The sequence below is a fragment of the Dunckerocampus dactyliophorus genome, chromosome 1, assembly GCF_027744805.1.
Source record: "Dunckerocampus dactyliophorus isolate RoL2022-P2 chromosome 1, RoL_Ddac_1.1, whole genome shotgun sequence".
In the NCBI taxonomy this organism is placed as follows: Eukaryota; Metazoa; Chordata; class Actinopteri; order Syngnathiformes; family Syngnathidae; genus Dunckerocampus; species Dunckerocampus dactyliophorus.
The window spans coordinates 798996-813475 of record NC_072819.1 but is presented as its reverse complement, the minus strand read 5'-3'; the positions used below and the strand labels follow the sequence as shown (position 1 = coordinate 813475).

The 14480-nt window shown below is 46.9% G+C and overlaps 2 protein-coding genes across 3 annotated transcripts in view; one reads left to right on the top strand and one right to left on the bottom strand.

The window, feature by feature from the left end:
• arl11 (ADP-ribosylation factor-like 11) overlaps nucleotides 1-10852 on the bottom strand; it is a 24531-nt gene extending 13679 nt beyond the window's left edge. Inside the window, exons 1-2 of one of the 2 annotated variants that reach the window (XM_054798575.1) lie at nucleotides 10697-10852; nucleotides 10027-10123 (exon numbers count right to left, since the gene is read on the bottom strand). In XM_054798575.1, coding sequence (XP_054654550.1) covers nucleotides 10027-10059 — 33 coding nt within the window. In that variant the 5' untranslated portion in view covers nucleotides 10060-10123; nucleotides 10697-10852. Of the gene's footprint in view, nucleotides 1-10026; nucleotides 10124-10222; nucleotides 10604-10696 lie in introns of those variants that run through there. The other variant, XM_054798567.1, reaches the window with a different exon arrangement.
• Nucleotides 10389-14480, top strand: eef1b2 (eukaryotic translation elongation factor 1 beta 2). The gene is made up of 7 exons (XM_054798553.1): nucleotides 10389-10550; nucleotides 11024-11146; nucleotides 11208-11337; nucleotides 11470-11536; nucleotides 11827-11952; nucleotides 12128-12195; nucleotides 14355-14480. The coding sequence occupies exons 1-7, from the start codon at nucleotides 10471-10473 to the stop codon at nucleotides 14439-14441; spliced, it is 681 nt and encodes a 226-aa protein (XP_054654528.1). The 5' UTR covers nucleotides 10389-10470; the 3' UTR covers nucleotides 14442-14480.

The window sequence follows — 14480 nt, the reverse complement described above, 5'->3', positions numbered from 1 at the left end:
CCTTTTGTTATACTGGTCACACTGATGTTTCTGCTCAGTTGAGCAGTTCTTCTGGGCAAGTGCCATGGAACAGTGCAGATTTTCCAAAAGAGACTTCACATAAACATCATAGTCGCAAACTGTCACATCATGAAGCACGTTCTTGAAGAGGAGGTCAACTGGCAGCCTCGGGATTCTCCCAAACAATATTTAAAAGGTGCGAAACCAGTTGTCTCATGCACTGTGCAATTATACACAAAGGTCATGGTCTGGATCATCTGTGGCCATTTCTGCTTGGAGCGACATGGCAAAGACCTCAGTATGTTGCCCAATGTGCGGTTAAACTGCTCCGTGCCACCGTTTCCCATGGGATGATAGGGGGAAGTGTGAGACTTGTCAATTCCTGACAGCATCAAGAGCTCAGCAATCAACTCACTTTCAAAGTTTGCACCCTGGTCTGAGTGAAGGCGTGGGGGGAATCCGTAAATGCAGAAGAAGTGGTCCCACAACTTCTTGGCCACACTCTTAGCGGTCTGGTCCTGACAAGGGAAAGCATTTGCCAATTTCGTGAAGTGATCTGTGACCACAAGAACATCCACAGATTTGTTATGACTGTTTTCAGCTGACCAAAAGTCAACACACACAAGTTCCAGAGGGGTAGAGGTCTTAACACTCTCCAGTGGGGCCCTTGCTGAAGGCTCGGGAGTCTTGCTGAGAACACATCTGTGGCAGTGCTTCACATGATTTCGGACATCCTTCTCCATGTCATACCAGAAAAAGCGCTGGCGAGCCAAAGAGAGAGTGCGGGGCTGCTCTTGATGGCCAGCTTGGTCATAGTAGTAATAGTAGTACTTTATTAATCCCACAGCAGGGAAATTCACTTGTTATAGCAGCAAGCAAGATACACAAGTAAAGAATGCATAGTGACATAGTGAATACAACATGGTTCAGGTGGTGCAGGTGTTGTGGAGCCTGACAGCGGTCGGTATGAAGGACCTGCGGAACCTCTCCTTCTTACACTGTGGGTGTAAGTCTGCTGCTGAAGGAGCTGCTAAGGGAACCCACAGTGTCATGTAGGGGGTGAGAGGTGTTGTCCATGATGGATGTAAGCTTAGCCAACATCCTTCTCTCCCCCACTTCCTCCATGGAGTCCAAAGGACCGTCCAGGACAGAGCTCGCTCTCCTGATCAGTCTATTGATCCTGCTCCTGTCCCTGTCCGTGCTGCCCCCTCTCCAGCAGCCCACAGCATCGAAGATGGCTGAGGCCACCACAGAGTCATAGAAGGTCCGTAAGAGAGTCCTGCACACACCAAAGGACCTCAGTCTCCTCAGCAACACCGGACAACGCGACTGCCTTCAGGGTCTCTGGCACAACAAACTGGAACTTCTTCTTCTTGGTCAAGGGATCTTTTATGACTCTATAAAGGACTCCGTCCAGAAATGTCAGCCTGTCCCACTGTTTCAAAACTCGCAAAGTTTGACGACTTTCTTTGCAGCGTTCACGTCTGGAAGGCCTGCGTTTCCTGTCAACATAATAAGCAGCTCTTGAGATGACAGGGTCCTGCTGCTGGTGTGATTGCAGGTCAGCAAGGGACATGGAAGGCAATGCATCCTGGCCAGGAGGCTTCAAGGCAGTGAGGTGGTCTGCTAAGGATGTTGCACGCTACTGAGGAGCGTTGTCCCACTCGTCCCAAGAGGAAAGAAGAGAAGCAACATCCTCTTCGGACATTGAACTCTCTATCGCAGCAAGGCGAGAAGAACATCTCAGTGATTGTGGCTGGCAAGTGAGGCGGAAGGCATCCTGCACACATCCATCACTGACATCACTGACCCGACTTAGCAGCTCAGAGTAGGGCATGCACAACAGCTGCTCCCTCAAAGGTCTTACAAACGGGTCTCTGCTAAGAGCATCTGCAACCACATTCTGCCTGCCAGGAATGTGCTTGATTTCAAAGGAATATGGGGCCAGTTTGGAGACCCAACGTTGCTCACAGGCATCCAGTTTTGGCTTAGTCAGAATGTGAGTGAGGGGATTGTTGTCTGACCAGACAGTAAATCTGTGACCTTTGAGCCAATGGCTAAATTTATCACAAACAGCCCATTTAAGAGCCAAAAACTCCAGCCTGTGGGCAGGATAGTTGGCTTGACTGCAGCTGAGAGTTGTGAAAGCGATGGGTCTTGCTCTCTCCTCACCATCAGGTACTTGGGACAATACTGCACCCAAGCCATCAAAGGAAGCATCGGTGCAGAGGATAAAGCGCCTGTCAAAGTCTGGGTGTGCCAGCACCACACTTTTGAGAAGTGCACTCTTTAGGTCTTTGAATGCTTTGTCACAAGCAGGAGTCCAATCCTGAGGAGACAATTTTGTGAAAGTGCCCGCTCGCCTCGGCCCAAAGCAGCCCTTGGCACTCCTCTTCTGTCCTGCTGTCAAGGTGTAGAGCGGTTTTGCAATGGAAGCACAACCAGGAATGAAATGCTGGTAGTACAGCACCATGCCAAGAAAAGACTTGACTTTCTGCTGTGACGGGGTGAAGCCGTCGTTTTCTATGAGGTCTGTCTTCTGGAAAGCGGAAATGACCTTCACTTTCCCCTGGTCTACTGAGACACCACTGCTGTCCACCACATGACCGAGAAACCTCACAGACCTGCGGAAAAAGTAGCACTTCTTTTGCGCCAGCTTCAGGTTGTTAGCCCGAAGACGCGAAAAGACTGTCTCCAACCGTTTCAAGGCCTCCTCTTCGGATGGAGCAAAGACGAGAAGGTCATCCAAATAACAGAGGAGGCTGGAGAAGTTCAAGTCACCAAAGATGCTCATCATCATCCTCATAAAGGATGCGGGGCTGTTGCACAAGCCTTGGGGAAGTCTGTTGTACTCGTACAGGCCTAAGGGTGTTGTGAAGGCCGTGTATCGTCTGTCAGACTCATGAAGGGGGATGTTGTAAAACCCCGATGTGAGATCCATGGTGCTGAAAAAGGCATTTCCGCCAAGAGCGGCAAGACAGTCAGCCTGGTGAGGAAGCGGGTGAGCGTCTTTCATGGTCTTGGCGTTGAGCCAACGGAAGTCAGTGCAGATCCTTAGCTCTCCTGACTTCTTCCAGACGAGGACCAGCGGTGAGGCATACTCACTGAATGACTTCCTGATGATGCCTTTGAACTCCATCTCTGATAGAACCTCTCTCAGTTTATGGTAGTGCGCGGGACGGACACGGCGATAGGGAAGTCGGAAGGGGCAATCATCGGTGAGGTGAATTCGATGGACAAACTCCTTCACTTCCCCGCAGTCCAGCTTGTCCTTAGAGAAGACATCTTGGTAAGCGAGAACAATTTCAGCCAGCCGCCATTTCCATTGCTCTGATACTTCTCCAGCCTCCAAGGTCGACATCTGCCAGTCTGCACTCCTTAAGCTGCTGAAAGGGGCTAGAGATAGCATCTGACTTGGGGGCAGGGTCACTTCCTTCACTGGCCTGCGGCCTACACACACTCTGTGACAAGGGGAGGTCTTCCATAGCGACACATGGAAACACATCGGCAACCTTTGCGTTGCGACGCAGTGTCACATGTTTGTTGGTCGGGTTCAGGATCTTCATTGGGACCCAACGATCCCCCCACATGGGTGTCACAACCCGTCCAACAATGATGTTTTTAGGGGTTGAACGGGAAGAAGTGGGCTCCACAATGACAGTGCTCCCAGGTGACACAGGAGCGCTGCTGGGCAACTTGCCCCACACTAGAGACTCAGCCTGTGGAGTAAGAGTGACAGCCTGCCTCAACTTAACTGTGCCAATTCTGTCAGGCAGTTCTGGACTGGACCAACGAGTAATGCAACTCAGCAATTCAAGAAACTGCTCACAATCGGGGTCTGAGGTACTAGAGCAGACAAGCTCCCAATACTTGTCATCAGACTTCATTGCCTGTATCATGGGTCTTATGATGTTGCTCCCAACAATCAGCTCATCTCTCTGCCCTGGAACAAGTAACGTCGGTACGATAAACTTGGACCCATAAATCTCAATTTCAAGGTCATAGATGCACCTTGGTTGTGTCATTAGGCCACCACAACTAACAAGGACCACCTTCTCTGGCACAGGCTGAGGGCTAGGAAGAACACCAGCAGCTCTAAGCTTCGACTCCGCCTCTACATTGAGTGTGCATGCCATGCTCCCTGAATCAAGCATCCCTCTCAAAACAGACTGACCCCCAACAGACACTGGAGCATAAAACAAATCACTAGCTCCTTCCACTCTATGGGAGCCCACAGCAATCACAGTCTTGTCACTAGAAAGGTTACTACAAAAGTTCACAAAGGTTGATTGCACATCTTCAACTTCACTGAGGGTGTCACTATTGCCGCCCATGCTACCCCTCTCACTACACAGGCGGGTTAGTTTAAATCAGCATTGGAGGGAAAAGACGGTGGCTTGGCTTGGGAATGGGAGGCCTGTGTGCACTCACGTCTCATGTGGCCAGGACGAAAACAGTTGTGGCACAGTCTGTAGAGCCTGCAATGTGCATGAGTTGAGTGGTCACTGAAGGCACACACTCTACAGGAGGACTCAGAACCTTGCTGGTTCCTGAGTCGACCAGTCTGACGGGTACCTGGTCGTCGGCTTCCTGGTCTTTGACTGGTTGTCAGGGAAGCGTTGCACAGGGACAGAACCTTGTAAAACATTGCCACAACCTGTTCAACACCAGGGTTGTTAGTTGATGCCTCAACAGCAGCAGGGGTTGCAGGGACAGCAGAAGGTGGGAGGAATGAGGAAGCAGGCTGAGGTGTGTTAGGTGCAAGTGCACCTGACTGAGACTGACTGCAGGGAAGGGTCGGGACAGGTTGCGAGACATGAGGGGATGTCTGCTGAGGTGCTACCGAGGGCTGTGACATAGAAGAATGGCTTTGGTTGTGAGCTGCCAACCCAACCATTTGTTGAGACTGGGCTGCTGCCGTTCTAACGTTTTTCATGTGAGCATCGAGACGCTCTTGAACCTCAGCCGCCGTCCACTGTTCAGGTGCCTTCAGTTGAAATGACATGGCAAGACCAGGGTCAGAACAGTGGTTAATGAACATCAAGACCACTTCTACGCTGGGGTCCTCAACAGATTTGCCCCGCCTACGGAGACACTCATCAGCAGCATCAATGGACTTGTTAAGCCGAATCCAGTAGTCCATAGCACTCTCACCCACACGGGGAATAGTACTATAAAAATCCTTCATGGGTAAGTTAGAATACGACAGCTCACTGAAGTTACCTTTCAGTATGTCAAACACAGCTGTGGGCAGGTCAGTTGCACTTAGTTCAGGACGGCTGCGCAGCAACACCTTTACAACATCCCTTGCTTTTGCTGTTAGTCTTGAGATAATAAGCTCAAACATTTCTGCATGAGTGTCACATTTAACTCTATTCAGGTAACAAATCATCATGTCCACCCATTCATGAACAGAGAATGCATCGGAACGATCACCCCTGAAGTAAGGTGGTGCCTTGACGCCTTGCTGCACAACCACTTTCACTTGTGCTGAGCCATCATGGCTGGGAGACTGGCTCATTGCGGGGGACTGAGGCTGAAAGGCACTAGTCTGGTGCATAGTGCTAAGATTGGCTGAGATGTTGTCTCCGATCTGTTTAGCCAATGTTGTGATCATGTCTCCAAAAGCCTCAGCATATATGACTTGTGTGGGCTCAGGCACCGCTCGGGTAATTGGTGTGGAGCTAGCAGTGGGGATCAGCTGCGAGCTAACAGCTGATTGGTTTACCATTAAGCTGGAACTGCTAGGGGATGCCAACCTACCCCTCCCCATCCCAAATGTGATACCATGCCCACGACCAGCCATAGCAGGAACCCCAAAAATATTTCACATAGATGTTAAACTAATGCAGTATTGCCATATGAGGACAACACAGGTGTAAATAGCAGTGCAGCATGTAAGAGATGCCATCTATATGAAAAGAAAAACACTACAAAACAGTCACGGTGGGCTAGACTACAATGTGCAGCAACAAAAAGTGAACCACTTGATAAACTTGATAAAAGTGAATCACTTTTATCAACAGGCTGGCGCTTTTTTTTCTCTCTTTTTTTCCCAAAACGTCACAGTATCACCTGAATGACCAAAGTAGTCGTCAAGTGCACTAGCTGCACAAAATAGCACCGCCAGCACCAACCAACACGAAATAATGTCATGCACACACGGCAAAGCAGCGTGCACGACACCACACCTCGCGTGCACGCGGGAGCGAGGAGCAGCGAACTGCGGCCACTTGAGCAGCGCACCCCGGGGACCAGTCAAGCGCTAGTCGGCGATGCAACGGGTCGTCACGGCACCAAGTGTAACCCGCCCTGTTTCGCACTGCCCGCACCGGGGCTTGAACACAGGATCTTCGTAATGGGAGGCGAGGTGCGCTGAACACGCGGCCGACAGTCCGGGCTTTTAGTCGCGTGGTCAGCGCAGCTCTTGAGGCAGAGGGAGTGAGGTTTACCAACGTACACTCGCACAGCCTCACAGGCTGGCATCCGTTACACTCACCTTCTCAAACCTCACTCCCATCCGGGTCACGGCACCAAGTGTAACCGGTGGTGTTTGTCTCTCTGCGTTGTGGCTGATGTGAATGACGACAGACACAGGGTTGCTGCAGAGTTGTACTTCGTTTTACTGATGGAAGTAATACACACATATGTCGTCACAATGTGGCCGAATAACGTGCCCCCTCTCACTTGGAGATCATGAACAAAAAGGGCAGTACAAAGGCGTGGCCCAAACTTATAATGAAAGGTGTCACACTAATTAGAGCAGTAGGGGGTACACAGCAACAGACGTTATTGACGTTCCACATGGATAACATGACAATACTGGGACCCCACAGGGGTGTGTGCTGAGTCCACTCCTCTACACGCTCTTCACCTACGATTGCGTGGCCTCCCAGAACAACACCAGCATCATTAAATTTGCGGATGACACTACAGTCATCGGACTGATCACTGGTGGTGTTGAAACGTCATACAGAAGAGAGGTGGCGGACCTCATAGCTTGGTGTCGTGATAACAATCTCCTTCTCAATACAGATAAGACTAAAGAGATGATCATCGACCCAAGAACAAGGGAAAAGGAGCCGCATAGACCCCTGTTTATTGATGAGACTGAGGTGGAGAGGGTGAAAACCTTCAAGTTCCTTGGCACACACATCAGCGAGGACCTCACCTGGTCTCACAACACCCAACAAATTCTGAAGAAGTCCCAAAGGAGACTGTACTTCCTGAGAAGACTGAGGAAATTTGGCATGCCCACCACAATCCTGAGTTGCTTCTACAGATGCACTATGGAAAGTGTCCTTACCGCCTCCATCACTGTTTGGTACGGTAACTGTACAACACGTGATAGGAAGGCACTCCAGCGGGTGATCAAGACCTCACAGAACATTGTTGGGGCAGCCCGCCCCTCACTGCAAGACATTTATAAAACCAGAGTCCTACGCAGAACACACAACCTCATCAAGGACAGCACACATCCACAACACTCATTATTCACACTCCTACCGTCAGGCAGACGCTACAGGAGTTTGAAGTCCAGGACCACAAGGCTGGCAAACAGCTTTTACCCACAGGCCATCAGGCTTCTCAACGAAGCACTCACACACGCCGCACGCAACACACATTCATAGCACTTTATTTATTTATTACTTATTTATTTGTATATTTATTTGTATGAATGTCTCTTCTTTTTGTTGCTGCTTAATTTATTGGTATATATGTTTATGTTCTCATTCTTTCTTGTGTTTTCTTTCTTTTCTTGGGAGAATGAACAGAATAAGATTTTCATTGCATGGTATTACTGCTGTTTTACCATGCACATGACAATAAAACTCTCTTGAATCTCTTGAATCTTGAATACAAACACATCAGGTACTACTTGTGTAATTATATCAAACATTTATATATAATATTTACAATGACGTAATTGACCCCGTTACATATATACAGTATATATATATATATATATATATATATATATACACACACACACACACACACACATATACAGTCAAACCTGTCTTAGCGGCCACCTTTATAGAACGGCCACCTGCCTATAGCAGCCACTGAAAAATCCCCCGCAGCAAATGTACATGTTATAGACCCTGTGTATAGCAGTCACCTGTCCAACGCGGCCAGCGGCCACCCATTTTGTCTCCCTTGGTCAATATCTAACTGCATATAGCGGCCAAATTACCGACTCAAGTAGAAGCTTCATGCACGAAAAAGTTGGGTTTTTCAATCAATGAAGCCGTCGTGTGTAGACTTTAATTACTGAGTCCTAGCTCAGTCACAATCATTCACAAGATCCACACAAACTGTCAGTTGTTCCACATAAAAAAGCCGTCTTCTTTTGAGCTTGCTATTTCCTGGTCAAACATGTAACTTTAAGAGCATTTGCACCAAAACATTACCGCAAAGTAGGCTGGGAACAGGACGTGCTCCCAGCGACGCTACAATAAAAAAATCATATGCTTGCATGCATGCGGCAGCGGGAGCAAAACTGAGTTGGGTTGTACTTAATTGAAGTATTTTAGAATGTACTCACGCTATTTTTCATTAATCCTCATCCACAAATCCATCAAAGTCCTCATCTTCTGTATTCGACACAAACAAAGCCGTCTTCTTTTCCGTTCGCTACTAGTCTGTTAACTTGTCAGTGTTATTCAGCTCCGAAGCAAAGAAGGAAACTTCTCCTGTTCCTTCTGCCAACTTTATTTATTGAACGCGGCCACCAGATAGCATCTCAGAACACACACACACGTCTCGTCTCTCCTTCCTGCTTGCCCAAAAGGCAAAGGTTAAACAAGCCCCACTACATAGCTGTCCAGGCAATGCCTGTAACAAGTGACACCGTTTATTTCCTGTTGTGAGACAATGTGCACAATGTGTGTCAATACTGTAATGCCGCTTGTTGTGGGGAAGGAGAGACTCACGTCGCCGATGCACTTTAATGGCTTTATTAACAGCGGAGAACACTGCAGGACTTTACAGCCACGCCAACATAAACACACTTCCCAACTCTCTCCAAACTCACAGCTAGCACTGAGCCTCGCTCTCCTGCTCGGGATGCCCACCGTCACTTCCTGATGAACTAAAGCTGTAATGACACTCTGCCGTATAAAAAGTAATATATAAAAAACAAGCGTAAGACATTACTAGCACAGCTTTGTTCTGTGGGTCGTGGATATATTCTATCAGTTATTATTAAGCCTCTCGCTTCCTTTTAGGAAGTAAAAACCTTGGCTATGATTGCACTACATTGTCATGTAGACCTACAAAGTACACTTGGAAGAACATGGGTGAATAAATGTATTGCAACTGATGTGAAACTGATGAGGGGTAGGATTAAATAAGCTTTGCTTCTTCCTACTCCTTTTTGGACATGCAAAATTGTGAATTGTACTATGTGATGTGCTACTGTTTGACTCATATGCATGTTCAGGATTAAAACCATGAACCATGAACCATGATAATAACAAGCCTAGTAGTGCTGTACAACTTTTATCCGCAGTCCGCAGTGCCCTCTACTGGTCAACATTATTATTATTATTTTTTTCCATTTTCTTTTATTTTTTTTCCTTTACTGGTCAACATTCAAACTGGACGCCAACCTGTCTATAGAGACCACCTGTCTATAGCAGCCACTTTTGCAGACTCCCTCTAGTGGCCGCTATAGACAAGTTTGACTGTATATATATGTGTGTGTCTGTGTGTGTGTGTGTGTGTGTGTGTGTATATATATATATATATATATATATATATATATATATATATATATATATATATATATATAAAATAACTTTTTAAAGGTATGTTGGATGGAGAGTTTTCTTTTTTAGCCTTAGCCTTTTTTTTTTTACCCTCAATCAATATATGTTCTTTATTTTAATTCAACACTTTAGTGCTACACAAAAAGTGTCAAGTTAAGAATACATTTATCAATGTAACATGTATATGTTTGTAGTTAAATGTGTGTTACCTGCTTTGTAGTTTATAAAGTTTGGAATGAGTGTCTGTTGTTACCTGTGGACTTTTGGACGTCTGTGCCTGACCCATAACGTCTCTCGTCCTTTCACTTCTTGTCTTCTTTTCCTTAACGCTGAGTCCAGTCGCTGTGTTTCTAAATAAAAAGAAGATTGTGGACTGAAGCAGGAGTACATGACATCACAAACTGGTTTGACTGCATGTTCTTTATGCAAGCAGCACACATGCGACATACAGTAGACTGTTCATGTTTGACTCCAAACTGACTCCTAATAAGTCATAAATCGCAAATCACGCATGGTACCGGTACAGTAAAAGCACAGTAATGTGTAAAATTATGTTAGGGTTTTGTAAGATGTTTAACATTCCTCCTCGTGTGAGAAGGAGGAGTTTGAAGGAGGAGCCAGATTTCAGATATAAAATGGCGGCTTTCCGTCTTCTCTGTCCTTCTTCTTCCTCCTCCACAACCCGAGCACTATCACGATGGGTTTCGGTGACCTGAAAGCGCCCTCCGGCCTCAAAGTGCTCAACGACTTCCTTTCAGATCGGAGCTACATCGAGGGGTCAGTGCCGCGTAAAAGAACAGACTGTGGTTTGCTAGAACGGGAAGGAAATAAGACGACTTGCAATTGGGTACAGTTGCCGGCGGCGCCATCTTGGCTTCGCGTGGCTAACGAGTAGCGGCTAGCACGACGAGTTGATGTCTTACCTTAGGGAACTTACTTAGGGGGAAAAATAAAACATTCGCCAACATGAGATGAAAATGTGGTTGCAACTGCAGCGTTGTGTTTTCGTCCATTTTATGTTTTGTGGACCAAATGTGTCTGTACTTTTAACCACATGTTGCTGTTAGCGATGACTGCTCACATGCTCGTCGCTCACTGTACTACGTACATGTTTGTAGTCTGTTTTTAATGCTCAACTTTGCTTTTAAAGTGCCACTGTCCCTATGCAGCAGCGACCTTACGGGATGAAAAGTGTTGTAGTGCTGTATCATTTGATCCAGTGCCGTGAACGAAGGCTCTGTTCTTCTCAGGTATGTTCCGTCCCAGGCAGATGTTGCTGTCTTTGAGGCAGTTGCAGCCTCACCACCAGCCGAGTTTTGCCATGCACTCCGTTGGTTCAACCATATCAAGTCATACCAGAGCCAGAAGAACAGGTAAAGATTGCTGTTGTGCTGACATGGGTGACCTCTGACTTAAACCCACCTCATCTCTCAGTCTTCCAGGTGTGAAGAAGCCCTTGGGACAGTACGGGCCAGCAGGTGTGGCCGACATCACGGCGAGCTCTCTCGCCGCCACAAAGGAGGATGAGGATGATGATGATATTGACCTGTTTGGCTCAGATGAGGTGAGGTCATGCCGGGATTTGCCGTACTAGGAAAAATAGCCATTTGATTTTACAAGCTGATATTTGTGCTAACAAGGTTTGAAAGCTAACCCATGCAGGTGACTCAAATGAAATAAAATATGACTACTGTAGGAAGATGCAGAGGCTGCTCGGTTGAAGGAGGAGCGTGTGGCAGCCTACGCAGCCAAGAAGGCAAAAAGTAAGTTTTTCACAGCAGTGTTCTGTTCTGCTTCGGTGGACTCCTGATGATGATTCTTAATCACCATCTTTCGGCTGATACGTGATGGACCCCTTATTTACCTGACAAGAGTTCAAGGCTGTGTCTCAATTGGAGTACTTGTGTACTTGCATGTAGTCTTTGAGTGCATAAGTACACGTTATACTTGTTGACATGTGCTGACGCAAGTATTCCGTTTGAGATGCAGTCCAAGGCTTGGCATAGTTCTGCTACTCTGTGTTTTTGATGGTGAGATGCCACTTTTCCTTCAGAACCTGCCCTCATTGCTAAATCCTCTATCCTGCTGGATGTCAAGCCTTGGGACGATGAGACTGACATGGCAAAGTTGGAAGAGTGTGTCCGCAGCATAGAGATGGATGGACTCGTCTGGGGACAGTGTAAGCAAAACTGCACATGTTGGTCTGGATCCCAGCCGCCTAACGTGATGATTTGTATTTCACCATCTTTCGGCTGAAGATGTGATGACTCTTACATGATCTGAAGTGTGGTCTGGCTACGTTTGTTTGTTTGCAAGCTGTAAAAAGCTTTTGACACATTGTTGTGCTCTTGTAGCCAAGCTGCTCCCTGTGGGTTACGGTATCAAGAAGCTGCAGATCAACTGTGTGGTGGAAGATGACAAGGTGAGTGTTGGTGTTTGCATGAGGGGGTCTGGTCTAGAGTGTTTTGTGTATGGAAACTGAGAAATGAGCCTGGCTTTTCCCCTCCCTCCTGCTGAAATTAAAGCAGTTCCTTCGTCACCCAGTAGATGTCAGTCTTATGTCGAGAGGAGTGTGTGCATTCTGTGTTAAAAGAAAAGTGCACTTTTTTGGTATTTTGCTCATCCACAATCCTGAGACATGAACACGCATCTTTCTCTTTTCTAATGTGTTCTAAATATATTAATGCATGTAATGGGATGCGCCTAGAAAGGGCGCTATGCAAACAGTTCCAACAAGGTTTAGTGGTTTTCTATCCATGCTGTAAGCATGTAGTAACAGGCACATTCATGATAACTTGTCATACTCCTTCCTGGGTGCATTGATTTTTCACCTAGCAACATGGAAAGGAACGCTACACATGGCATCAAAAACGCAGCAGTGGCGGCAGCTCCAATATGTAGCGTTACCTTTTTGGCTTGTGGTGAAGCTAGTAGCTAGCTGGTGTGGTCTACTGTATGTCACTACGTCCGTAACTTAGTTCTTTGGCGTAACAATGTCGACTCCTTGGCTGCGCCTCAAAGGTGTTGAGAGAGTCCAGTTCAGTGGCCTTAGGATCCGGTCTCTGCTATTTGCAGACGATGTGGTCCTGATGGCCTCATCGGGCTGTGACCTTCAGCATTTACTGGGGAGGTTTGCATCTGAGTGTAAAGCTTCTGGGATGAGACTCAGCACCTCCAAATCGCAGGCCATGGTTCTCAGTTGGGAATGAGGTCCCGCCCCAGGTGGAGGAGGTCTTGTGTGCATGAGGTCAACAGGCGCATCGGCACAGTGTCTGCTGTTGCTGTACCGGACCGTCGTGGTGAAGACAGCGCTGAGCCGGAAGGCTAAGCTCTCAATTTAGCCCCCCATCTACAATGTTCCCAGCCTCACCTATGGTCGTGACCGAAAGATGGCGGATACGAGCGGCTGAAATTAGTTTCCTCCGTAGAGTGGCTGGACTCACCCTAAGAGATCATCATGGAGGGAGTCGGCGTAGACCCGCTCCACCCTCGCATCAAGAGGAGCCAGTCGATCTGGCTCGCCTCTTGGACACACCTCCCTCCCATGCCAAGCTGAGAGAAGTCCCCAGGGCAGACCTAGGACAGGGATTATGTCTCACAGCTGGCCTGGGAAAGCCTTGGCTGCCTCCTGGAAGACGTGGCTGGGGACTTCCCTACCTAGACTGCTGCCCCCGCAACCCGAATAAGCGGAGGTAAATGGATGTATGGGTAACAGTGTTGCCGTAGCTTGGTTAATAGCCAGGTGACATGTAAATGGAGTGTTTTTGGTGCGTCCCCACCCCACCCCCGAAGGCTTTATAGGTGGAATAGGTGCGCCCCATATTGTGCATTCTTGGCTGCCTCTGTCTGCTTTTTTTCCTTTTTTTTTTTTAAATTATAAGAACACAAAGGGTAATGTGTTCAATCCTTATGAGACATGTGGAGGATGGGCAAAATTCCAAAAAAGTGCACTTTCCTTTTTACTATTAGGGTTGCTGTCCATTCTTTGGAAAATGGAATTGTCCTATATTTGGAAGCAGAAGTATGTATCCTGTGTTGGTGACAAATGTCAACTGAATTAATGATGCAAGTTGTACAACAAATTCACCCCGTCTCCTGCACATTTGTGTAGTGGCATACACTTGTTTTGAATGGCAGTGGAACATGTTTCATTCCTAGCCAAGACGTTACATTCTGTTAGTGTTTTGCACTAAACTTGTTTAAGCCAAAACATGCATCTCCCATTTGTCAACATACGGCATGCCATAAGCAAAATGGTCCAACATAGAAAGTGGAAACTATCTAGCTCGTCAAAGAATATTTTGTTACCTTTTTCATATTCAATATGTCATTGGTTTCATAGTTGTCATAATTACATGGAAAAATAAATGTTGTGAATGAAACATGAGCTCTTATGTAGGATTTGCAAACAAGAGCTAAAATGGAAGCTTTACTACATAATTTCATCAAATTGGTCTCATTGTGCATGGGAAAGGAAAAAACAAAAACGGTCCCTCGTTACTTGGTTCCAGACCCGACCACGACACGTTACAACAAAGTACTCCTGATGTATTTGGTATCTGTTTTTTGTTTGATTTTTAGGTGGGCACTGACATTCTGGAGGAGCAAATTACTGCATTTGAAGATTTTGTTCAGTCAATGGATGTTGCTGCATTTAACAAAATCTGAACAAGGGCATTGCAAAATAAAGCACTTGGTATAAGGTTG

Bases quoted from the DNA above. Each gene is read 5' to 3' on its own strand.
- eef1b2 (XM_054798553.1), top strand. From the start codon at position 10,471: ATGGGTTTCGGTGACCTGAAAGCGCCCTCCGGCCTCAAAGTGCTCAAC. The intron at 11,147-11,207 runs GTAAAGATTGCT...CTCATCTCTCAG, and splicing joins TACCAGAGCCAGAAGAACAG to TCTTCCAGGTGTGAAGAAGC. The intron at 11,338-11,469 runs GTGAGGTCATGC...TGACTACTGTAG, and splicing joins ACCTGTTTGGCTCAGATGAG to GAAGATGCAGAGGCTGCTCG.